The sequence below is a fragment of the Trachypithecus francoisi genome, unplaced genomic scaffold (genome assembly GCF_009764315.1).
Source record: "Trachypithecus francoisi isolate TF-2019V2 unplaced genomic scaffold, Tfra_2.0 Lachesis_group0, whole genome shotgun sequence".
NCBI lineage: Eukaryota > Metazoa > Chordata > Mammalia > Primates > Cercopithecidae > Trachypithecus > Trachypithecus francoisi.
In genome coordinates, this window is record NW_022681453.1 from 181,961,675 (window position 1) to 181,988,287 (window position 26,613).

The 26,613-nt window shown below is 40.7% G+C and overlaps 1 protein-coding gene across 1 annotated transcript in view; it reads right to left on the bottom strand.

Moving 5' to 3' along the window:
* SUSD5 (sushi domain containing 5) overlaps nucleotides 1-26,613 on the bottom strand; it is a 67,857-nt gene that overhangs the window by 23,399 nt on the left and 17,845 nt on the right. The window contains exon 4 of the mRNA XM_033212917.1: nucleotides 1,166-1,354. Coding sequence (XP_033068808.1) covers nucleotides 1,166-1,354 — 189 coding nt within the window. The remainder of the gene's footprint in view (nucleotides 1-1,165; nucleotides 1,355-26,613) is intronic.

Here is a 26,613-nt window from a genome sequence, read left to right on the forward strand (position 1 = left end):
TGGTACCTGGATGTCATGGGAGGCCAGGGCGGGGGTTCTTGAAAAAGTCTTGGAGTGGAGGAGCACTGTGAGATCAGGGAACAATTTAGGGTCTGGCATGAGGTCCAAGGTATAGGAGTCACAAGCCAGGTCAGCCATGGGGCTGTCCCAGTCGCCTGCTGGCTGCTGCGTCCCTGTGGGGGTGGGGAGGCCAGGACTGGGTGTGGCTGGACACAGTGATTTCTGCTGCTGGAAAAATTCCCCAGGGGCTAGGCAGCAGGGGTTAAGGGGGCACAGTAAACTAGGACTCCTAGAAATGTGATGTTGATGGAACGGGGACATCTGCGGAAATCATATCTGGTTTGGGGGACTCAGTGTCCACTAGGACTCTTTTTAGTTTCAACTAACTATTCAGACTCCACAGGTCACACCTGGCATTCAGAAGGCTCCAGGCCAGGGAGCAGAGCAAGGCCACCGGGAAACAGCAAGCAAGTTTCATCCGTGGGAAGAGCCCTTACAGCAGTTCCATACAGCTGTCCTGGAGTTCGTCTCCTTGCTCCACCCCTCACCACCCCGCCCTTCCTCCCAAGATTGCTCAGGTGGATCCGAACTCATATGTGTGGTGTGGATCGATGATGCTTGGAAATCCCATGGCCCATAAGAGTTCGAATGTCTTGCAACAACCCACAGAATAGTTCTCAGGGTCCCCACAAAGGCCATGCTCAGATACAAGAATCACCACCCTCAGAGCAGCACAGAGCTGGGCTTCCTAATATGTATTCATTATAGTCTTCCCAGCCCGGTTTACCAACTGGGGGTCATTTTCACCAGAAAAATGCTGCTTTGTACCACAGCTGATGTTCCATCTTGACCAGGTTTCCAGGGAAATACACTAGAAAGTTAACTCAAGGTCAACTGTGTACTTAGAGAAGCGGCGGGGATTTTAACTTGTTAACCCTTTGCTCCCAGCATGGAAGATGAAGAGCTCAGTTGCACATTTGAAATGCTACAGGAATCCCCAAGTGGAGATGTTGCTAGGTCCAGAGCTCAGCAGAAAGGTCTGAAAGCCTCTTTTCAAAGGCACCTTGGTGGAGAAGAGCCCACCGCATGCAGCCAGCAGCCGTGGAGCCCTCTGCCAGCAGCACTGCGTGGGTACGTGAAGGTGGCCCATCCCTGGGCTGCTTACCTTTCCCGCAGGCCTGCACCAGGCCATACCACTCCCCACAGCTGTTACATAGCAAGGTGAAGGCGGTCTCCCGGTGGCCCGTGATGTGGCCTGGGGCGCACACGTACAGCAGTTCATCCCCCATCTCCAAGCCGGTGCGGCCCTGCAGGATGGTGTGTGGGAACGAAGGCGGGTCTCCACACGGCTTCTCTGAGGAGAAGGAATCACAGTCAGCTTTTCCAAACTGTGCGGAACTTTTTCAGCCTGTAAGAAAACAGACTTAAAACACAACTCTCCCCTGCCGCCCACCGCACCCTCAACTGTGATCACAGGGGCTGTTTCTTGGTCACCCTGGCAACTCCAAGGCCTGGCAGAATGCCTGGAATAGAAGAGGCACTCAAAAATAATTGTTGCATGAATAAATGCAACAGAAAGTGCTACAACTTTGCATTTTTAAGCTGCCAAACAATGTTACCTTCTGATGTCTCCTTGAAAGGAGTGTCTGGAGATACATACCTAGCAGCAAGCTCCCTTTTGCCATATTTTGATAAGTGAATAGGAACTCTGACAAAGGCTAAATGGTACAGACTACAGAGCACAGCAGAGGGTACCTTCCCCCCACCACCCTGCTCACAACCTCAACACCAACGGCAACAATGTTATCAGTTTGGTAAATACGAAAGTTACACACACACACATGCACACACTCACACACCCTATATATACAAATATATATATACACACACATATATAAATACATACATATTTCTGTTTTTTAAACATAAATGGGATTTATATCATATGTATTACTGAGTACCTGCTTTAAAAAAGTTGATAAACTATTTTTTAGGTTCACATCAAAGCTGAGCAGATAGTACAGAGAGCTCCCTATACCCCCGACCCTTCCACGCACACAACTTCTCCCACTATTAGCATTCTGCACCAGTGGTCCATTTGTGACAACTGATGAAACTCCACGGATACTTCATTATCACCCAAAGTCCATAATTTACCTTGGTGTTGTACATTCTGTGGGCTTTGACAAATGCACAATGACACGTGTCCACCATTATTGTACCATACAGAATAGTTTCACTGCCCCAAAGTCCTCTGTGCTCTGCTTATTTATACCTTCCTCCTCCCTAAAGATTGCAACAGTTGATCCTTTTGCCGTCTCTATAGTTTGCCTTTTCCAGAATTCACATAGTTGGCATCATAGTATGTAGCCTTTTCAGATTGGCTTCTACAACTTAGTAATATGCAATGAAAGCTCCCCCATGTCTTCTTACGGCTTGAGAGCTCTTTCTTTTTAGCACTGAATACTATTCCATTGTCTGGAAGTATCACAGTTTATCTATTCACCTACTGAAGTACATCTTGGTTGCTTCCGAGTTTTGGCAACTATGAATAAAGCTGCTATACACATCCATTTACAGGTTTTTGTGTGAACGTTAGTTTCTGGTTCATTTGGGTAAATACCAAAGAGCATGACTGCTGGATTGTATGGGAAAAGTATGTTTAGTTTTGTAAGAACTACAGCAAAATGGCTGTACCATTTTGCATTCCCGCCAGCAATGAATGAGTGTTCCTGTTGCTCCACATCCTTGCTAGCATTTGTTGGTTTGTGTTTTGGATTGCAAATATTTTCCCAAGTCTGTGACCCATCTTATTCTCTAGACATTGTCTTTTACAGAACAGAAGTTTTAACTTGTAATGAATCCCAGCTTATCAACTATTTCTTTCATGCATCATGCCTTTAGTCTAAGAAGTCACTGCCATACCCAAGGTCATTTAGGTTTTCTCCTATGATAACTTCTAGCAGTCTTATAGTTTTGGGTTTTACATTTAGGTCTATGGTCCCTCTCAAGTTAATTTTTGTGAAGGGTGTAAGGTCTGTGTCTAGGTGATGGTTTTTGTATGTGGATGTCCAATTGTTCCAGCAGTTGTGTAAAAGAGACTATCTTTGCTTCATTATATTGCCTTTTGTCCTTAGTCAAAGATCAATCAACTGTATTTATGTGGGTCTATTTCCGGGCTTTCTACTCTGATCCCTTGATATTCCTCAGCTCTTTCACCAATAACACACTATCTTGACTGCTGTAGCTTTATAGACGTCTTCAAGCCCAACAGGTTCAGCCCTTTGACTTTGCTCTTCTCCTTCAATATTTAGTTGGTTATTCTGGATCTATTACCTCTCCACATAAACTACAGACTTTGTTTGTTAACCCGTTTATGCCAGAGGTTGCAAATTTTTTGTGTGTGAAAAATCAGACCTTGGCAACGACCTGGAGCAGTAGGATATAAATAACTCCCACAAGCTTAGCATTCCAACAATGGAACACGAGGCGTAAATGGGTTAATATCTGTAAAAGTAACTTGCTGGGATTTTTATTGGGATGTGTCAATCTACAGATCAAGTTGGGAAAAACTGACATTTCACAATCCATGAACATAGGCTATTTCTCCATTTATTTAGTTCTTCTTTGATATATTTCATCAACATTTTATAGTTTTCTTCATCTAGATATATAGATCTTGGACACAATTTGTTAGATTTATACCTAAGAATTTCATTTTTTCTTGGGGTGCTAATATAAACGATAACATGTTTTTGGCTTTTTTGTTTTTTTGAGATAGGGTCTCACTCTGTCGCCCAGGCTAGAGTGCAGTGGTGTGATCACAGCTCTTTGTGCAGTGCAGCCTCAACCTCCTGGGTTTAAGTGATCCTCCCACCTTGGCCTCCCAAAGTCTTGGGATTATAGGCATGAGCCATTGCACCCAACTGGTAATGTGTTTTTAATTTAAAATTTCACTATTTAATTGCTGGTCCACAGGAAAGTGATTAACTTTTGTACATTAACCTTGTATCCTGCAATCCTGCTATAATTGCTTTTTTTAAAAAAAAAATTATACTTTAAGTTCTGGAATACATGTGCAGAACGTGCAGGTTTGTTACTATAACTCCTTATTAGTTCTAGTTTTTTTGTTGATTCTTTCAGATTTTCTATATAGACAATCACGTTATCTGCAGACAAAGACAGTTTCAGTTGTTCCTTTGCAATCTATATTTTCTTTTCTTATTTTATTGTATGAGCTAGGATTTCCAGTAAAATGCCGAAAAGCAGTGGTGAAAAGAGACATCTTGCCTTGTTTCTGATCTTAGCAAGAAAGCCTCAAATTTCTCACCCTTAATCATGATTTTAGCTGTAGTTTTGTTTTTGTTTTTGTTTTTGTTTTTAGATGTTCTCTATTGAGTTGAAGAAGTTCCCCTCTATTCCTGGTTTGTCAGGAGTTTTTATCATGAATGGGTGTTGGATTTTGTCAAATGCTTTTTCTGCATCTATCAATATAATTATGTGATTTTTCTTCCATAGCCTCTTGATGTGATGGACCATATTAATTTTGAAGACTAGCCTTGCACACCTGGGATAAATACCACTTGGTTTTGGTGTACACATCTTTGTGTACATTGTTGAATTTTATTTGCTAATATTTTGTTGAAGATATTTGCATCTATGTTCATGAGATACATTGGTCTGCAGTTTGCCTTTTTGTTTGTTTGTTTTTGAGACGGAGTCTCCTCTGTCACCTAGGCTGGAGTGCAGTGGCGCGATCTCAACTCACTGCAAGCTCCATCTCCCGGGTTCATGCCATTTCTCTGCCTCAGCTCTCCCAAGTAGCTGGGACTACTGGCGCCTGCCATCACGCCCGGCTAGTTTTTTGTATTTTTAGTAGAGACAGGGTTTCACCGTGTTACCACGATGGTCTCGATCTCGTGACTTGCCTGCCTCAGCGTCCCAAAGTGCTGGGATTACAGGTGTGAGCCACCACGCCTGGCCTGGTCTGTAGTTTTTTTTGTAATGTCTTTGGTTTTGGTGTCAGGGTAATACTAGCCTCATAGAAAGGTTTAGAAAGTATTTATTTTGCTAACTTCTGGAAAAGATTGTAGAGAATTGGCAAAATTTCTGCCTTAAATGTTTGGCAGAATCCACTAGTGAACCCTCTGGGCTTGGTGCTTTCTTTGGAAGGTAATTAGTTACTGATTCAGTTTATTTATTTAATAGCTATAGGCCTGTTCAGATTGTCCATCTCTTTTCCGTAATGGATGATTTACTCTAGGTTATCAGATTTGTGGGCATAGAGTTGTTCATAATACTCCTTCACTTTCCTCTTAATGTCCATAGGATCTCTAATGATGTCCCCTCTGGTTTTTTTAAAAAAGCATAACCAATTGTTTAATCAAAGTTTTATGTGACCTATGAGCCTTCAGAAATAAATACCCAAAGAACGAGGGAAAGCTGATTTTTATGTTTAGATTCAAGGAAGAATGGACAGCTGTGTAGAAATGTGATGGGACAAAGGGCGTATGATCAAATGGTGATATACTAAAGGGGGAAACCGGGAAACCTAGCAAGGTTTGTTTGCTGAGCTTTTCGTTGGCCTCTCTGTGTAGCATTTTTTTCTCCGAAATATAGGCAGAACTCCTCTGGAATATAGGTCTTATGACCTATTACCAAACAAGGTAGGTCAGGTTCTTTCTTTCTGACTAGGTGCTACACAGAAAGGTGGGAGAAGGTTAGAATAATATTTCCAGGTTTTACAGCTTGCTTTGGGGTTTCATTTTCAATATTAGTAATTTGCATCTTCTGTCATAGTCTGGCTAGAGGCTTATCAGTTTCAAAATGGTTATGGTTTCAAAAAACCAACTTTTTGTTCCATTGATTTTATTGATTTTATGTTTGTAATTTTACTGATTTCTACTCTAATTTTTATTACAGTCATGTGCCACATAATGACATTCTGGTCAAGGAGAAACTGAATATATGAGGGTAGTCTCGTAAGATTATAATGGAGCTGAAAAAATTTTAACACCTAATGATGTAGCCATTGTAAAACCATAGAGCAATGTATTATTTATGTGTTTGTGGTGATGCTAGTGTAAACAAACCTATTGCACTGCCAACTGTATAAAAGCATAGCACATAAAATTATGTACAGTACAAAATAATAATGATACTAAATGACTATGATACTGGTTTACATATTTACTATTCTATACTTTAGTCATTATTTTAGAGTGTACTACTACTTATTTTTAAAAAGTTAACTAAAACAGCCTCAGGCAGGTCCTTCAAGAGATATTCCAGAGAAGGCATTGTTATAATAGGAGATGACAGCTCCATGTGTGTTACTGCCCCTGAAGACTTTCTACTGGGACACGATGTGAAGGTGTCAAACAGTGATGATGATGATCCTAACCCTGTGTAAGCCTAGGCTAATGTGCATGTTTGTGTCTTAGTTTTTAACAATAAAGTTTAAAAAGTGAAAAAAAATTTTTTTTGAGACATGGTCTTGCTCTGTCACTCAGGTTGGAGTGCAGTGGCATGATCACGGCTCACTGTAACCTTGAACTCCTGGGCTCAAGTGATCCTCTTGCCCCAGTTTCCTGAGTAGCTGGGACTACAGGCACATGCAACTGTGCCCAACTAATTAAAAAAATTCTTTTTGGCCAGGCGCAGTGGCTCACACTTGTAATCCCAACACTTTGGGAGGCCAAAGCAGATGGATCACTTAAGGTCAGGAGTCAAAGACCAGCCTGGCCAACATGGTGAAACCCTAAAATAACTTTTTATACTAAAAATACAAAAAAAAATTATCCGGGCGTGGTGGTGCACACCTGTAATCTCACTTACTCAGGAAGCTGAGGCAGGAGAATAGCTTGAACCCAGGAGGCAGAGGTTGCAATGAGCTGAGGTTGCCTCAGTGATGGAGCGAGACTTTGCCTCAAAAAAAATTTTTTCTTTTTGTAGACATGGGGTCTTACTATGTTGCCCAGGTTGTTCTTTAACTCCTGGCCTCAAGAGCTCCTCCTGCCTCAGGCCTCCCAAAGTGCTGGGGTTGCAGGCATGAGCCAGCACACCCAGCAAATAATAATAATCATAATAATCATAAATTTAAAAAATAAAAATCTTATAGAATAAGGATATAAAGAAAATACGTTTGTACAATTGTACAATGTGTTTTTGTTTTAAGCTCTGTTATTACAAAAAAGTCAAGTTTTAAAAAATTAAAAATTATAAAGTAAAAAAGTTACAGTAAACTAAAGCTAATTTATTACTGATGAAAAAATATTTTCATAAATTTAGTGTAGTCTAAGTGTACAGCGTTTATAAAGTCTGCAGTAGTATACAGTAATGTCCTAGGCCTTCACATTCACTGACCATTCCTTCACTGACTCACCCATGGCAACGTCCAGTGCTGCAAGCGCCATGCATGGTAAGTGCCCTATATAGATGTATCCTTTTCATCTTTTTTTTTTTTTTTTTTTTTGCATTTGTTTGGTTTTTGTTTTGGGGGTGGGGAGATCTGAGATAAAATCTCACTCTGTTGCCCAGGCTGGAATGCAGTGACATGATCGTGGCTTACTGCAGCCCTGAACTCTTGGACTCTCAAGCAATCCTCCCGTGTAGCTGAGACCAAGAGCATATGCCACCCTGCCTAGATATTTTTTCCCCCATTGGAAAGACGGGATCTCCTCATGTTGCCCAGGCTGGTCTCAAACTCTTGGGCTCAAATGATCCTCCCCTCTTGGCTTCCCAAAGTGCTGGGATCACAGGCATGAGTTACTGTGCCTGGCTCATTTTTGTTGTTTGTTTTACCTTTTATACTATATTTTTACTGTACATTTTCTGTTTAGATACACAAATACCTACCATTGTGTTACAACTGCCTATAGTATTCAGTACAGTAACACACTGTACAGGTTTGTAGCCAAGGAACAATAGGCTGTACCATTGCCTAGGTGCATAGCAGGCTATACCGTCTAGGTTTGTGTAAGTGCACTCTATGATGTTCACACAATGATAAAATCACCTACAATGCATTTCTCAGAATGTATCCCTGCTGTTAGGCAATGAATACTGTATTTCTTTTCTTCTGTTTAATTTAGATATAACTTGCTCTTCTTTTTTGAGTTTTCTAAAGTGGAGGCTAAGATTACTGATTTTAGATTTTTCTTTTTTTCTAATATATGTATTCACTGCTATAAGTTTGCCTCTAAGCACGGCTTCTCACAACTTTTGAAAAGTATTTTCATTCTCATGTGGTTAAAAATATTTTAAAATTCTCTTGAGATATCTTCTTTGACTCACGCATTATTTAAAAATGTGTTGTCTAATCTCCAAGGACTTTGGGATTTTCCAGCTATTGTTCGGTTATTGTTTTCTACCTTAATTCCACTGTGGTCTGAGAGCAGATGTCATATTCCTACTCTTTAAAATTTGTTAATTTGTGTTTTATGGCCCAGGATGTGGTCGATTGTAGCAAATGTTCCATGTGAGCCTGAGAAGAACGTGTAATCAGCTGTTGTTGGATGAAGTGGTCTAAATATGTCAATTATATCTACTTAACTAATGGGGCTGTCAAGTTCAACTATGTGGTTGCTGATCTGCCTGCCAGATCTGTCCATTTCTGACAGAAGGGTATTTAAATCTCCAACTACAACAGTGGATTCATCTATTTCTCCTTGTGGTTCTATCAGTTTTTCCTCATGTATTTCGGCATCCGTTGTTAGGCACATATACGTTAAAGATGGTCATGTCTTCTTAGACTATTGCCCTTTTTACCATTACATAATTCTTCTATTTATGCCTGATAACTTTTCTTGATCCAAAGTCTGCTCTGTCTAAAACTAGTATAGCTACTCCCACTTTATTTTGATTAGTGTTAGCATGGTATATCTTTCTCCATCCGTTTACTTCAAGCTCCGCCTCCTGGGTTCACACCATTCTCCTGCCTCAGCCTCCTGAGTAGCTGGGACTACAGGTGCCCACCACCATGCTTGGCTAATTTTTTGTACTTTTTTTTTTTTAGTAGAGATGGGATTTCACCATGTTAGCCAGAATGGTCTCGATCTCCTGACCTCGTGATCCACTTGGCCTCCCAAAGTGCTGGGATTACAAGTGTGAGCCACACTGCCAAACCCCCTTTACTTTTTATCTGTATGTGTCTTTATACTTAAAGTGGGTTTCTTATAGACAACATATAGTTGGGTCTTGTTTTTTAACACACTGTTATAATACCTGTCTTTTAATTAGTGTATCTAGACCATTGATGTTTAAAGTGAACATTGATATAATTGAATAACCACCATAATTGTTATTGTTTTCTATCTGTTACCCTAGTTTCTGTTTCTATTTTTGTCTTCCATGTTTTTAAAGTCTTTTATGGTTTTAATTGAGCATTTTATATAATTCCATTTTCTTTCCTTTCTTAGCATATCAATTATACCTGGTTTTTTTTTTTTAATTTTTTATCTTTTTTAGTTGTTGCCCTGGTGGTTGCAACATACATTTACAAGTCCAACTTCACTTTCAAATAACACTATACTACACTTCACAGGTAGTGCAAGTACCTTATAATAACAAAATATGCCTAATTCCTCCCACCTGTCCCCGTATCATTGGTGTCATTCAGTTCATTATTGAATTGCTGCTATTATCTCTCTGATCACTAAGAATAGAAAAAAATAAGTTTTTACTTTACCTTCACTTATGTATTCTCTGATGTTCTTCCTTTATTTACATAGGTCTGAGTTTCTGACCTATATAATTTCCCTGCTTCCTAAAGAACTTCTTTTAACATTTCTTGCAAGACAGGTCTACTGGCAACAAATTCTCTCATTTTTTGTTTGAGAAAGTCTTTATTTCTCTTTCACTTTTGAAGGACAATTTCTTAGGGCATACAATTTTAGGTTGGTGGGGTTTTCTTCCTCTTAACACTTTAAATATTTTACTACCCTCTTTTTTTTTTTTTTTTTTTTTTTTTTGGAGATGGAGTCTCGCTCTGTCTCCTAGGCTGGAGTATAGGGGCGTGATCTCAGCTCACTGCAACCTCCACCTCCCGGGTTCCAGCAGTTCTCCTGCATCAGTCTCCTGAGTAGTTGGGACTACAGGCATGCACCACCACACCCTGGTAATTTTTTTGTATTTTTAGTAGAGATGGGGTTTCACCATGTTGGCCAGGCTGGTCTCGAACTCTTGCCCCAGGTGATCTGCCCACCTCAGCCTCCCAAAGTGCTGGGATTAAAGGCTTGAGCCACCACACCCGGCCTTACGCTCTCTCTTTCTTGCATGGTTTCAGAGGAGAAATTGCAAATAATTCTTACTTTTGCTCCTCTGTAGATAAGGTAGGTTTTTTTCTCTAGATTCTTTCAAGATTTTAAATTTATCTTTAATTGTTTTGTGTTTTTTAATGATATGCCAGGGTATAGTTTTTTGGGTATTTATCCTACTTGGTGTTCTCTGAGTTCCCTGGATATGTGGTTGGTTGTCTGATGTTAATTTGAGGAAGTTCTTAAGTCATTATGGTTTCAAATATTGCTTCTGTTCCTTTCTTCTTTCTCCTTCTGATACTTCCATTATGTGTATGTTATAATTTTTTAGTATCCCATAGTTCTTGGATATTCTATTCTCGTTTTTTGTCTTTTATTTCTCTTTGTTTTTCAGTTTTTAGAAGTTTCTATTGCCATATCTTCAACCAGAGATTATCTCCTCAGCTGTGTCCAGTCTACTGATGAGCCCATCAAAGGAATTCTTCATTTCTGTTATAGTGCTCTTGATTTCTCATATTTCTTTTTGATTCTTTCTTAGAATTGCCACCTCTCTGTTTCTATTACCCATCTGTTCTTGTATGTCATCCAATTCTCCCATTAATGCCCTGAGCATAGTCACCGTAGCATTTTTAAATTTCTGGTCTGATAAATTCAACATCCCTGCCATATCTGAGTCTAGTTCTGATGCTTGTTTTCAGTCTCTTCAAACTGTATCTTTCGTCTTTTAGAATGCCTTGTAATTTTTGTTGAACAGTGGACATGATGTTCTGAGCAAAAGCAACTGTGGTAAACAGGCCTCTGGGAATGTGGTGGGAAGGTGTGGAGGGGAGAGGAAGTGTTCTCGAGTCCTGTGACTAGGTCTCGGTCTTTTGTGAGCCTGTGCCCCAGGACTGGGAACTTCATCAGTGCTTCTCATTTTTCCTCTCCCATCCAGGTGAGAGAGGATGGCTACAGGGAGCTGGAGTTGGGAATTTCCCTCCCCGCAGTAGGTTAGGCTCTGAAAAAATATTTCGTTCCTGACCACAGGCCTTGTTAAGAACAGAATATTCTGGGGTATTTCAAAATGGTTCTTTTTCCTCTCTCTTTGTTGAAAGTACGAGATTTTTCTCTCATATTTTCTGTAAGGACCTGATAGAGCTCCTGGAGGTAAAACTTTCAAAAGCATGGGCGCTCCTTGATGACTGGGTCCCCCTGGAGTTTTTACCTCACAAACTTGTCCACCCTGAGCTTCCAGCAATTCATCAATTACAGTTTAGGTTTTCCTACCCTGGCATTGGTTTCCTCCGATTGTTCTGCTTAGGTAACTTGTGACTATCTGTTTTCACCTGTGTCTCCAATTCTAGGGACAGCAGTTTGCCCTGTGACCTCACTTTGCTGATGGATCTAAGAAGAGCTGTGGATGTGTCAGTTGTTTAGTTTTTTACTTATTATGATGGAGCAGTAACTTCTAAGCTCCTGACATGCTGGGCCAGAAACCAGAAGTCTTTTTTTTTTTTTTTAATATTACACTTCTTTCCATATTAATACTATAATCTACTTCAATCTTTGGTAGCACACATTATTTAATCATTAGACAGATATTTACGTTGATTCCAATTTTTCACGATTATAAACAATGCTTCAATGAACAGTCTCACATGCACATTTTTGTACCTATCGTATTTCTTTAGAATACACCTCTAGAAGTGGAACTGCTGCATCAAGGTAATGTCACAATTTTAAAAAAAATTCAAATTCAAATTTCCTCTTCTAATTTTACAGATTGTTTTCCTTTAGTCCGTATGCAGTCAAGTTACCTAAGAAGCATATTGCTTAAAAGAAGGTAGACTGAGAAATGATGAAAATAAAAAAATACGACTTGTGCTTTAAGCCACCCTGACTGGCCTCGCAGCTTGTAGTTTGGTAGCACTTTCTTTTTTTTTTTTGAGACGGAGTCTCATTCTGTCGCCAGGCTGGATGGAGTGCAGTGGCATGATCTTTGCTCACTGTAACCTCTGCCTCCTGGGTTCAAGCGATTCTCCTGCCACCATGCCCAGCTAATTTTTGTATTTTTAGTAGAGGCGGGGTTTCACCGTGTTGGCCAGGATGGTCTTGATCTCTTGACCTCGTGATCTGTCCGCCTCAGCTTCCCAAAGTCCTGGGATTACAGGTGTGACCCACCGCACCCCGTCAGCACTTTCTTAAAGACACTTATTGCTATACATATCCTTTCAAATGAGAGAGATTTTGAATGAAGAAGTGTGTGGCTGTACTTCAGGAAGACAGCACAGAGTGACACATTTTGACCAAAACTACCTTGGCTCTCTGAGTCAAGGAGCCTAGGAAATCAAGTGCTTATTTCACCTATATGGCCAGTCAGGACAGGCAGTCATCTGAAACCCTTGCCACAAATTCAGATGTACCCTCCGCAGGGTGAGTAGGGGAGAATCATGTAGGTGAAGAATGAACCAAAGTCATCCACCTCAGTTATGTCAGGCTGGACCACCTTCCAGCTGGTATCTCAAAGGCAAAAGTCTTGGACTTTCCACCTTCCTCAGCTGCCCATGACTCACGCTGGATGCCCCACTGTTTTCTTACCAGGATCTACTGGAAGGCTTTTCAGCAAACACTATGAAAGGACTGATTAATACTTTCAGTCTCACATAAATCTATCTAAGGAACACAGGGAAACTGTTTTGGAAGTAGAGAAGGAGGGACTTCAGGCTAAACTCAGATCCTACCAGACTCATGAGATCTTCTCCTTCATAATTAATTTTCAAAACGATACAGGCTAGAATGTGGCTCAGGAAAACCGCAATAATGCTGCTGAGAGTCTAGGTACATATACCATATGTTTCTGGATTTCCTGCAAACATTCAAGACAGGAAACACACTTCTGAGCTGGTGTGATTCGGAAGCTCCAGCACAACAGTGCTACGCGTTAACACAACCAAGTGCGTGCCAGAAACACCACTCATATCCAGGTGCAACTTGAATTAGTTCCTTTCACTAATCTTCCCATCTTGAACCTCACAAGGGAGCTATGGAAAACAGCTGGCTATATACCTGGATCCTCTTCTCCTCTCTACGGAAACTTACATTTCGTAAGTGTACTAACAGTCTTAACATTGCTTCTCGATTATTCTGTAGATAGAAATTGTGGTTTGTGAACACAGATTTAAGACCTGGGTTTCAACCATTTCAACATCAAGAGATACATCTATTATTTTTCCTTCCAGGAAAAGAAGATTTTATACCAGATTTCGCCTATCAAACAAATGTTTATTCATAAGCACATTTATTTCACTCATTTTTCAATTTAAAAGGGCACATTTGCCTGCCCGTCAGAGCTTCTGATAACCAGTGTTTCCACAGAGTTTAGAACTCGTATGAAAGTTGACGCTTTTATTCTGAGAAATTGTTGACTTTCATCTTGACCTTTGAAATTTTAAAGAAGAGCCTGCAAAACTCAATTATTACTTTGCAAGCCAAAAATGTAAAAATTCTGAAACAAATGCTTGATCTTTCCTTCTTCCTTTTGGTGTTACCTAAGCTATGTGTCTTTAAGGCCCCCTGCTAGCTCCCTCCCACCCACTCCACAACACACAACCAGCATTGTCCTACCCAAGAATAGTTAGTTCTTACATTCCTCTACATCAGAGGTTCTCAAACATGAACATGCATCAGAATCACCTGGAAGGTTTGTAAAAATACATCTGGACTTCGTTTTGAGTTTCCGACTGCAGCTGAGGCCCCAAAATTTGTATTTCTTGAAAGTTCCTAGGTAATGTTGAGACTGCTGGTACAAGGACCACCCTTGGAGAACTGCTGCTCTAGATCAAAAACCTATCCTCAAAAACAGGCAAAACCTACATATGGTGATAAGAATCAGAATAGAGATGGGCCTCTGGCTCTGCTGGAGTATGGAGGGGCAGAAGATTATTGGAAAAGGGCTCCAGGGAACTTTCTGAGGTGAAGGAAATGTTCTATATCATGATTGGGTGTTGATTACACAGGTGTATACATTTGTCAAAGCTTGTCAGCTTTAGATCTGTGCATTTTGCTGATGTAAATTATACCTTAATGAACTGAGTTAATTTAAAAAATACCTCCCCTTAGAAAAATCTGTAATTTATTCAGCATGAGGTATAAGTGGTTGAAAATTATTCACAACCTCTCCCAAGGGATACTTCATAACTTAAGATAGTGATTTCCAACTTGTAGGGATTCTACCAGGGAAGCAATATAGTATTTGCAAGATGTAGGCAAGTTCATATGCAAATAAACCCTGTGTCAATCAATCAATAACTCTAAATCAATTACTAACCCATGGAAATCTACATATTACTCCTTGAGTTTCTCCTCCTAAAAACTTATCGAAAAAATCTTCTAGCCAGCTGGGCGCTGTGGCTCACACCTGTAATCTCAGCACTTTGGGAGGCTGAGGTGGGTGGATCACGAGGTCAGGAGTTCAAGACCAGCCTGACCAATATGGTGAAACCCAGTTTCTACTAAAAAAACAAAAATTAGGCAGATGTGGCAGCACATGCCTGTAGTCCCAGCTACTCAGGGACTGAGGTAGGAGAATCACTTGAACCGGGGAGGCGGAGGTTGCAGTGAGCTGAAATCATGCTACTGCACTCTAGCCTGGGTGACAGAGCGAGACTCCTTCTCAAAAAAAAAAAAAAAAAATTCTAGAATGAAATGATATAATGCCCTGGATTTGCTTTAAAATATCTCAATGGGAGAAGAAAGCTTTGGGAAAAAAATTAAATTTTTCCTTTAGCCTCACCAATGACAACCATTGTTTTTGTTTTGAGAAGTGTTAATTGTTCTTTATTTGATATTACATATAAATCACATTAAAATGCCTTTCGATAAGTAAAAAGAACCATTTTAGATACAGGGAATTCTAATTAGATTGGCATAGTTAAGACCAAAAATATAAAGTACACATTGCTACTTTATCTTCAGCCCTTGCCTTTAAGATGCAAATGAATACAAAACACAAGTGAGTCTTGCTTGGTTCTGAGACAATGAAGGAATTTCCCCCAATATTTAAACATATTCACATAACCAGTTATATAAATCTATACGTAAAACCAATCTCCAATAGATTTTAAGATGACATTCACCATCTTTGTGAAAAGTTGACCATTACTAGTGAATTACAATCATATTTTAAAAGGGGAATAGTGATAGCATTTACTGGATTGGAATTACTATTCAAATTCAAAAAACTGAACATACTCATTTAACCACAGCCAGTCTTAGTTAAATCAGGACTGCCCAACAAAAATATTCGTCAGTCACTCATGATCTAAGTTCTGGTATATGAGATTTATTAAATTATGGTACACATAAAAAAGTCATAAGACATTTCTGTTTTGTAATAAATAAGCAATGGCCAATTAGTACTTGTTAGTAGTTTTTTTGAGATAAGCTATCAAGTCTGCCCTTTCTGCCTTCTTCTTAATGCCGGCGAAGATCATTTTTGTTCCAGGGATATACTTCTAACATGGTTTTTACTCTTTCAGTTTTACACACATACACACAAATACATACACACAGCATTACACTATAATATGATATAACCATTTTGGTTTGTAGCTTGTTAATTTAACATTATATTGTGAAATTTTCCCCTTATCAACAAATATTTGTATTTTAAAATTTTACTGTAAATGACTACATATTATTCCATTTGTATGGATTCACCATAATGGGTCCCCCATGGGGGGACACTAACTCTGTTTCCATTTCTTCCTTACTAAATAATGAACATTGTAACATACCTTTATACTGAGGGAGTTCAGGAAATGCCACCCAAAAATATGCAACTCTGTTCGGCATGCTGATTACTTCAAACTGAGGGCACTTGGGGGATAGAAGACACAGGCAGAGGCTTTCCCTGGGCTTCCCTTTTCTGCCTAATGACAGATCCTTCAAAAGGAACGCAGCTGTCATTAATCCCCTCCCCAGGAATTTCATTAACCAGAGAAGATTTACTCCTATCACAGCAGAGGACTTAGACAGACTTTGTTACACCTACTTTTCTGAGGGTTCATTCATCTCTCCCCCAAATCATTTAATCTCCCCTAAATTGTCTACATTCCCCCACCCCTGGCCCATCAAACTCCACTGTGAATACCCAAAATCCAGTAAGATTTAGGAGCTTATATACCTTCTTCATAGAGCTTATGATGTACCCTCTCCACCCTCTTCATATAGTGTATATAAGCTCCTAAATCTTATTGGGTTTTGGGTATTCACTTTTCTTTTCTGTGATGCCCTGTGCATATAATAAATTAGTATACCTTTTTTCTTCCTATTGATCTGTCTGTTGTCAATGTTCATAGACTCAGTTACTGAGCCTTCAGAGCACAGGAAAGTCTTCCTTCTCCTACAGTACCAGCCATGCTAATATCCTTAGAATAAAACACTCAAAGTAGAATTGATGGATGAAAGGGAATATGTAGTTTTTAAGCTTCTGATAGGTTCTGCCAAGTTGAATATGAGTGTTTAAGAATTTATACTCAGGCTGGCTGGGTGCAGTGGCTCACTCCTGTAATCCCAGCACTTTGGGAGGCTCAGGCAGCAGGATTGCTTCAGGCCGGGAGTTTTGAGAGCAGCTTGGGCAATATAGCGAGATCTCATCTCAACTAAAAAATAAAAAATAGCCAGGCATGGTGGTGTGTGCCTGTAGTCCTAGCTACTGAGGCAGCTGAGGTGGGAGGATCTATTGAGTCCAGGAGCTGTAGTGAGCTATGATCAAACCACTGTATTCTATCCTTGATGACAGAGTAAGATCCTGTCTCTAAAAAACCAAAAGAATTTATATGCCTACAAGTGGCATATAAATTTGCCCATTTCCTTTCAGAACACTGAGTGCTATCATTCTTTGTAAACTTTGACAATTTTACAGGCTGACAAAGTGATTTCTCATATTAATGCGCATTTTTCTTTTTTTTTTTCTTTTTTTTTTTTTTGAGACAGAGCCTAGCTTTGTCGCCCAGACTGGAATACAATGGCATTATCTCAGCTTACTGCAACCTCCATGTCCCGGGTTCAAGCAATTCTCCTGCCTCAGCCCGGAGTACCTAGGACTACAGGCATGTGTCACCACACCCAGCTATTTCTTTTTCTTTTTTTTTTTTTGTATTTTTAGTAGAGATGGGGAGTTCACCATGGTGGTCAGGCTGGTTTCGAACTCCTGGCCTCAAATGATCTGCCCACCTTGGCCTCCCAAAGTGCTGGGATTACAGACGTGAGCCACCCTGCCCAGCCTAATGCATATATCTTTGATTGGCAAGAGAGCTGAATATTTATTGACCAATCGTATTGCTTCAAAATACTTCTCTATTGTGGTCTTTATCTTTTCCTTTCAATCTAGTAAGAAATCTACATATATCTATATAATAACCCAGGCTAGGTACGGTGACTCATGCCTGTAATACTAGCACTTTGGGAGGCCAAGGCAGGTGGATCACCTGAGGTCAGGAGTTCAAGATCAGCCTGACCAACATGGTGAAACTCCGTCTCTACTAAAAACATAAAAAATTAGCCAGATGTGGTGGTGCATGCCTGTAGTCCCAGCTACTTGGGAGGCTGAGCCATGAGAATCGCTTGAACCCAGAAGGTGGAGATTGTGATGGGCCAAAATTACACCAATGCACTCCAACCTGGGTGACAGAGCGAGACTCTATCAAAAAAAAAAGAAAAATATATCTAATAATCCATTGCCTTATTTTCCCATATTCATAACCAATTAGCCTAGTACTATCAAATAATCCATCCACCCTTTTCCCACTATCTTGAAGTTTCACCATTCTTACCATATACTTATGTATGTTGGGTCTATTTTGGTGTTTCCAGTCTTTTGCATTGAAGTACTTGTCCGTCTGTGTCTCAGTGCCAAACAACCTTTATTGCTATCTGAGCTTCTTACATCATTGAAATAATGGCAATAAGTTGATAACACTGAAGCAAGCAATGGGGGAGTTACAAGTGATGAAGCTGCAGGGAGGCAGGCATGAGTTCATGAAGGGCCTCACAAGCTAGGTAAAAAATCTGGAATTCGTCCAGAGGAGAACAAGGAACCATTAAGGAGTTTAACACAGAAAATAACACGATCCCCTTGGCGGTATAGAAACGACACTATTTGCAGTGTAGAGGATGCACTGAGGAAACATGCCTGGAGACTGGAGGACCAGTGAGAAGGCCATTTGAGCTGTCCAGGATAGCAGCACAGGAGCCAAATGAGGTGCAGAGGGCAGGAACTAGGTGGATCTGGGAGATACTGAGAAGGGAAGTTTTTACAGAATATTTAACTAAAACGTGTTAGGGGTGAGACGAGGATCAGGGCATAGGAAGCTGAGGGAGATGAGTATAAGTTTGGGACTTGCGGATTTTGACGGGCCACGAGCAATGTCCATAAGTAAGTAGCTGCACATATGGAATTCAGGGGTCTGGGGAGGAGATTAGGCTTGAGAAATGATTTGAAATTAATGGGCATTTAGATGAAACTGAAGCCTTTGAAGTGTTCAGCGAGCGAGAGGAGATGAGGGTGAAACCACCTTTGCAAAAATTATGACAATGAGAAAAATCTGCCATAGGAAAATTATGACAGTGAAAGAAATCTGATCTAACCGACTCCATCTTGCTTCTAACCTACAAACTGCCCTTGTTCATTCCTGGGTATAGGCCAAACTAACTGCGAAGGATATATAGTGTGACGCTGAAACAAAAACGGTAACAGCCCCTCCCTGAAACAACCCGCCACCCCCACCCCTGCCACTTGCTTGGGGACCAGATGCCTTTGCAAAACCAACAAAGTAGCCACAAGATTAGAAATTAGGGCCCAGGAGACATGCGGTCAGAGGCCTCAAGGTTCCTATCCTCCCCTATTGCTCCTATGAATAATATCAGTATCGTAAAACCTAAGATTGGTGTTTGAGATATTTCTCAGACTCTGTATTCTGATGGACCAGCTGGTACCACCCAGACCATTAAACTAGCTCATCTGGTCTTGGGGCACCAACCCAGGAACTGACAGAGCAAGAGGACAGTTTCAACTCCCTATGATTCCATCCCTGACCCAATCAACCCGCACTTCTCATTCTCTTGCCTGCCCCCTACCCGTCAAATTATCTTTTAAAAATCCTAGCCTCTGAATTTTCAGAGGCTGATCTGAGTAATAATAAAACTCTGGTCTCCCATTTAGCTGGCTCTACGGGTATTAAACTCTTTCTCTATTGCATTTCCTCTGTCTTGATAAATTGGCTCTATCTGAGCAGCAGGCAAGAGGAACCCACTGGTTGACTGGTTACAAGGGGAGATGAGGGCCAGGTCAGAGCCCAGAGGAAGTCAGCAGAGAAAGAAGAGTTCACAAAGGACATCACCATAGCCAGACATATACAAAGAAAACCTGGAGCAAGACAAGGCAGAACATATTTCAAGGAAGTGTGTGGTCAAGTACTTAAAACTTCAGAAACAATAAGCAAAGGGCAGGCTGAGAAATGGCCATGATATTTAGCCACAGAGAAACTACCAGTAGCCTTGGTGACAGTAGTTCCACTTAAGTGATAAGGCGGAAGCCAGAAGGCAGTGGTTGGAAGAAGGAATGATGGAAGGTGAGATAATGGAGACCATGAGTGCACAGGATTTTGAGGGCTATGAAAGGGAGGAGAGAGATGGGATGGTAGCTAAAGGGATACGGAGTAAAAGCTTGATGAAAATGTGAATTATTAATAAATAATCACTTTCTTTTTTTCTTTTTTCTTTGTTTAGCTCAGAGGCAAGAATAAATAATCACTTTCAGCTGGGCACGGTGGCTCACGCTTGTAATCCCAGCACTTAGGGAGGCCGAGGTGGGTGGATCACCTGAGGTCACAAATTCAAGACCAGTCTAGCCAACATGGTCTTTAGTAGAGACCCCGTCTCTACTAAAAATTTAAATATTAGCTGGGCCTGGTGGTGCGCACCTGTAGTCCCAGCTACCCGGGAGGCTAAGGCAGGGGAATCACTTGAACCCAGGAGGCGGAGGTTGCAGTGACCCAAGACTGTGCCACTGCACTCCAGCCTGGGGGACAGAGTGAGACTCTGTCTCAAAACAAACAAACAAACCAATAAATAATCACTGTCTTCTTTTTTTTTTCAATCAATGTTGACCAGGTTGAGTCTTGAACATGTAGCCTTGTCTCCCCGAGTGCCAGGGCAACCGGCCTGAGCCACCACGGCTCCCAATAAATAATCACTTTCTAAACAGCTGCAAGTGGTTTTATTTGTTCTGAGTCCTTAAAATAATTCCCTCCTTTCTGAAATGCAAACTCCTTTCACTTGTCCTATAATTCTTCTCTGCTTGCTTAGTCAACAATTGACCAGTGATGTGCTGATAAATATTAAATATTAACAACCAGCTCTCTTGGGGAGGAGAGAAATTGCTTGGGGATGGGGGAGGGAATGGCTGTTGTGCAGGTAATTGACAAGGTCTGAGGCAGTGTACAATAGACAAGGTCTTAATGCAATTGCTGGCTCACAGTTCTAGATAAATTGAAACTAAAAAAAGAGCCTGAAGTAATTGAAGATGAGTAAAAAGATATATGCATGAAGATGTTCAATTGTGGTATTTATTACAGTGAAATCCATGGAATTACCAAAACATCTAATAACAGGGAATGTTTAATTTACAGTACATTCATATAGTGGATTATTATAGCCATTAAGAGTCACCCTTTGAAGCATATTCAATGTCATGGGGAGATATAAATCTATATCTATATAAATGAGAAAAAAAACAGAATGCAATCTTTTATGTTGTTCATGTAATCCCAATTTAGTAAACTAAATAAACCATGTCCGGAACACAAAAGACTGATGCTAAAATACTTATATTAGGGAAGACTGATTATGAGAGACCTTAATTTTCTTTATACTTTCCACTAAAATGACCACATATTCATATTTATAATAGAAAAATCTATTATAACTGTAAAAATGGAGCTAATGACATTTATCTCATAGGGTTGTTACTAGAATTAAATGAACCTATGCCTTTCCCAGTGCCTACCACATGCCTGAAACTTAATAAGGTCCTGAATAAAAACAAGCTCCATTTCCCATATAAATAGTTGGAGACTGATGGTCTTTTGCATGGCCCTGAAAAGATCTTCAAGTAATGATGGTAATTGAATACCCATTGTCCTTAAACCAAATGAAGCCAACCACACCATGGCTAAATTGGAATTGAATGCCACCTGGGGCCATGAAAAGGGGAAAAACAAAATGCTCATAAAAAGATAAAACCAGATATGAGCCTGTATTTGCCCACTATTGACAGAGCAATAATGGTCAGTGATGGAGGCTTGGTTCAAGGTGAGAAGAAGCCAGCAGAATTGGGAACACAGAGGATTACTGACGGATTATCGGTGTTGGGCTATGGTCCATGAATGCAGCAAAGAATCAGTTTAATTTGCGATGGTGATTTGCTGGAAGGTTCTCCTTTCCCTGACACAAAGGTTCCCCTTGCCCTAACACAGACAATGGCTGCGTCTCTGGATCTGTAAGGATATCTTCGTTTTAACAAAAAAGAACGTCTGTAGAGAGCAGGGGAAAGCACAGATCCACATGTAACTACGCTACCATTCTCACACTCTCTACTTTTGGTAAGCAGGGCTCCCTGGGAAAGTTTTCTTCTAAGTCAACAGGGTAGGCTGACCGTATAGTTTAACATCCATATAAGGACACTTTTGAAAATGAGTAGGATCCTGGTTAATAATTACCAGCACAAGAAAGAACAATACTGAGCAAATTGGAAGGCAGGGCACCCTAATATGAGCATCGTACATCCCGGCCCAAACAGCAGTGCCTGTGAAGGTAAGATATTCAAGAGTAAGAAGAAAGGAGCATCTCAGAAAACAAAAAGCCTATACAGTCTGGGTTTGAGTCCTTGCTCCCCTGCTTACGTTGGACAAATTACTTAACTTTGTTGTGCCTCAGTTACTCATCTGTAAAATTTGGATAATAGTACATTCCTGCAGTGTTGTCGTGAGGATTAAATGAGTGAACACTGGGTACTATAGCAGGTGTTAGCTATTACTATTTTCCTCCTGAGGTTGAGAATCGAAGCAAAGCCCACAGTTAGAGCTGCAGCCTCAGGGTCAAAAAAAAGTGGTGGAGATGTTTGCATCAGGTTTAGCTGGATCTTGAGACTTGCTGCACAGGACTAGGATGGGTGGGGACAGGAATAGGAAGGTGCATGGGTGAGAGGTCTCATCTGCATCTCCCAGGAGCTGTGTCACTTGAGACAAAGCACCGAATCTCTCTGTTCTTCAGTTTCCTCATCTGAATAGAGAGAATGATAACACCCTGCCTACAGTATTGCCTCGCTGATTAAATGAGATAACGTTTGTGGGAACACTCTGGAAAAACACAATATTGGAGTTATAGAATATAACTGTAAAGCTGCTCGATAATTTTTTTCTTTTTTGTGTGTGTTTTAAGGTATTATTTATATAAATAAAATTCATCAATCTTAAGCGTACAGCTTGGTCAATTTTGCTAAATGTATCCAATTGTATAACCACCACCACCACAACAATCAAGGTATAGAACAATTCTCATAAACCATATTCTACTTGCCTTTGGCCCTAGACACCCTCCCCTGCTCCATACTACCCCAAGCAACTATTAAGCTACTTTATCTCACTGGTAGTTTTACCTTTTCTAGAATTTCATTCAAATGGAATAATATAGTATGTATATTTTGTGTTTGACTTTTTTCATCTAGCTTAATGTTATAGAGCTTCATCCATGTTTTTGCACGTATTAATATTTCATTCTTTTTATCGCCAAATACTAATCCATGGTATGGATAGATCACGTATTTTGATCCATTTATCAGTTGATGAACATTTGGGTCGCTTCCAGTTTTGGGCTTTTATGATAAAATTGCTAAGAACATTTGTGTACGCATTTTTATGTGGTCATACACTTCTCCTGGATCAATACCCAGGCATGGAATTACTTGGTTGTATGCATATTAGCTGTATACATTATAAATAAATATATATATATATGCATATTAAACTTTGCTGAATTATTTTGAAAGAAATTATGGGTTGATTTATTGAAAACAGTATAACATCAAGGTGAATAAACTATACTATTATTATCGCTTTATGTTGTTAGAGTTATGTGGCGCTAGATACTAATCACAGTCATAGCTCATACTTATTGAGGTGTTACTCTGTGCTATGCACTAGGCTAAGTGGCTCACTTGTATTATCCTATTCTGTCCTCTTGACAGCTCTATGTCATGGGTTCTAATACTATTCCCAAGGCAAGTAAATGGTAGAGCCAAGATTCAAGCCCAGGTATTCTGGGTATAGAGCCCATGGTTCTAACCTATTCCAGGTGTTTCCTTTGAGAACACCTTGGTTTAGCTCTGATTCACTTTCTTATCATAAACATGGGGCTTGGAGGAATTTGCATAAAGGACAAGTTTGGGGGTTCCTGATCTACTGGACTGCACCACTAGCAGCCACAACGATTTTCAGAAAATGTTCAAAAAGTGCATCCTAGCTGAGAACCGGTTCTAAATTCAATCCAATATTCTCACCCCTGCATATCCAGCTCTTATCCCAACCTGTTCAGCCCGGTCTTGGATCGCTCTCTCTCACCTGAAACTATCTAGGCTCACTGTTTTCTCAAACACACCAAGCTCTTTCCTGCCTGCTGTCTGACATGGCTATGCAGCCTGGTCTCATCTCCTAGACCCACAACAGGGCCAGAGGACTGGAAAATCCACAAGAGATGTGGTGCACTACAGAGGAAACTTTTTACTTGGGGGAAAGGGAGTTAGGAAGAATCACCCGTATTTTACCCACTGCTGGGACACTGCAGTCAGCAGACACAGGAGTGTGAACATGACACACCCAAAATATTGAAGAAGGCCCAGTTCTAAGCACAGACCCTGGCCTCAAGAACACCCACATAAAAGATAAAAGACAGGCTGAGAACAGACATATAGAAGGGAGATATTTTAAAGCTACATAAGAAATGCAATAATGCATGTGCACTATTAAAAAAATCAAAATATACAAAATATAGAGCATGAACTATAAACATCTCCCTTCAGTCTCACTGCTACTCCCTTTCTAGGGTGTTTCTCCTTCAGATGTCTTTTTTTCTTTGGGGGGAAATTTCACACACACACACACACACGTTTACACATATACACAAAAATAAGTTTTTTAAAGAATAAATTGGATTATACTATACATATTCTGAGACCTGCATAACATGTCTTAGAAGATTTTTCATGTCATAGCTGTCACTCTGCTATAGACTGAATGTCTGTGTCTTCCCAAAATTCATATGTTGAAACCTAATCCCCAGCGTGATGCTATTTGAAAGTGGAACTTTTAGGAGGCGATTAGGCCATGCTATAGTTCGAATGTTTGACTCCTCCAAACTTCACTGTTGAAATTTAATTGCCATTGTAACAGTATGAAGAGGTGGACCTTTAATAGGTGATTAAGCCAGGAGGGCTCCACCCTCCTAGGTGGAACTGGTACCATTATAAAAGGGTGAGTTCGGTTCCTCTCACCTTCTGCCACGTAAAGAAGGCTCTTGCTAGATGCTGGCACCTTGATATTGGACTCATCAACCTCCAGAACTTGGAGCCAATAAGTTTCTGTTTATTATAAATCAGCTAGTCTCAGGCATTCTGTTATAGCAGTACAAGACAGAGCAAGACAGACCATGAGGGTGGAAACTTCATGAATGGGACTAGTGCCCTTATGAAAGAGACTTCAGAGAACTGCCTCACCCCTTCTGCCATGTGAAGGCTCCACAAGAAGAGAGTTATCTGTGAACTGGGAAGTGGGTTCTCACAGACACTGAACCTGCCAGTACCTTATCTTGGACTTCCCTGCCTCCAGAACTGTGAGACATATATTTCTGTCATTTGTAGCTACCCCGTTTATGTTATTTTTAAATAGCAGCCTAAACAGAAATTGGTAACAGGAAGTGGGGGGTTTGCTGTAACAAATACCTAAAAATGTGGATTCAGCTTTGGAATTAACAGGTAGAAGCTAGAAAAGTTTTGAGGTGCTAGAATGTTTTAGGTGCTTCCTCTGCAGCGCACCACATCTCTTGTGGATTTTCCAGTCCTCCAGCCTTAGTGTTACGGGTCTAGGAGATGAGACCAGGCTAGGTAGCCATGTCAAGGTCAAGCATGCTAGAAAAAGACTACATTGCCATGAATGGACCATTGAGGGCAATTCTGGTGAGGGCCCAGAAGGAAAAGAGAGCTGTAGAGAAAGTCTCCATCTTCTTATACAATACCTAAATAACTCTGGACAGAATGTTGGTAGGAAGATGGACAATAAAGGCCATTTTGATGAGATCTCAGATGGAAATGAGGAACATGTTGGTGAATATCAGCAGAAAAGCAATGCTTGTTATAAAATGGCAAAGAACTTGGCTGAGTTGTGTTTGTGTCCTAGGGTTTTACGGAAGGTAGAACTTGCAAGCCACGAAATTGAATATTTGGTTGAGGAAATCTCTAAGCAAAGTTTTGAAGGACTGGCCTGGCTCCTTTATTGTTGCTTACAGTAAAATTTGAGAATAAATAAATGACTTAAAGATGGAATTGATAAGCAAAAAGGAACCAGAACTAAAAAATTTTGAAAATTCTTAGCTTATCGTTGTTGAAAACAATGAGAAAGCCTGTCTTGGAAAGAAGAGCATAAAGGCCCTTTCTAAAAAGGCAAATAACAGACTGTTACTAAGTGGCACTTGCAGGTCCAGAGGCTGCCGTAGAACAGCATGTAGGCAGATATCTCCAAGTCCATGCTCACAGATCATGTGGACCCTCACTGGATCGGCAGAGGCTTAAGAATAAAGCTGTCCCCGCCGGGCGCGGTGGCTCAAGCCTGTAATCCCAGCACTTTGGGAGGCTGAGACGGGCGGATCACAAGGTCAGGAGATCGAGACCATCCTGGCTAACCCGGTGAAACCCTGTCTCTACTAAAAAATACAAAAAACTAGCCGGGCGAGGTGGCGGGTGCTTGTAGTCCCAGCTACTCGGGAGGCTGAGGCAGGAGAATGGCGTAAACCCGGGAGGCGGAGCTTGCAGTGAGCTGAGATCCGGCCACTGCACTCCAGCCTGGGCGACAGAGCGAAACTCCGTCTCAAAAAAAAAAAAAAAAAAAAGAATAAAGCTGTCCCTGGGCGCATCCAGCCCTGGGCACACATGTATGTGTCTGCAAGGAAGGGCTTTGAACTCCTCACATTTACCACACGCCAGAAAACCAAACCACAAGTCCCTGACCACACCGCCAGGTCCAGATGTACAGCCCCAGTTCTTCTGAGT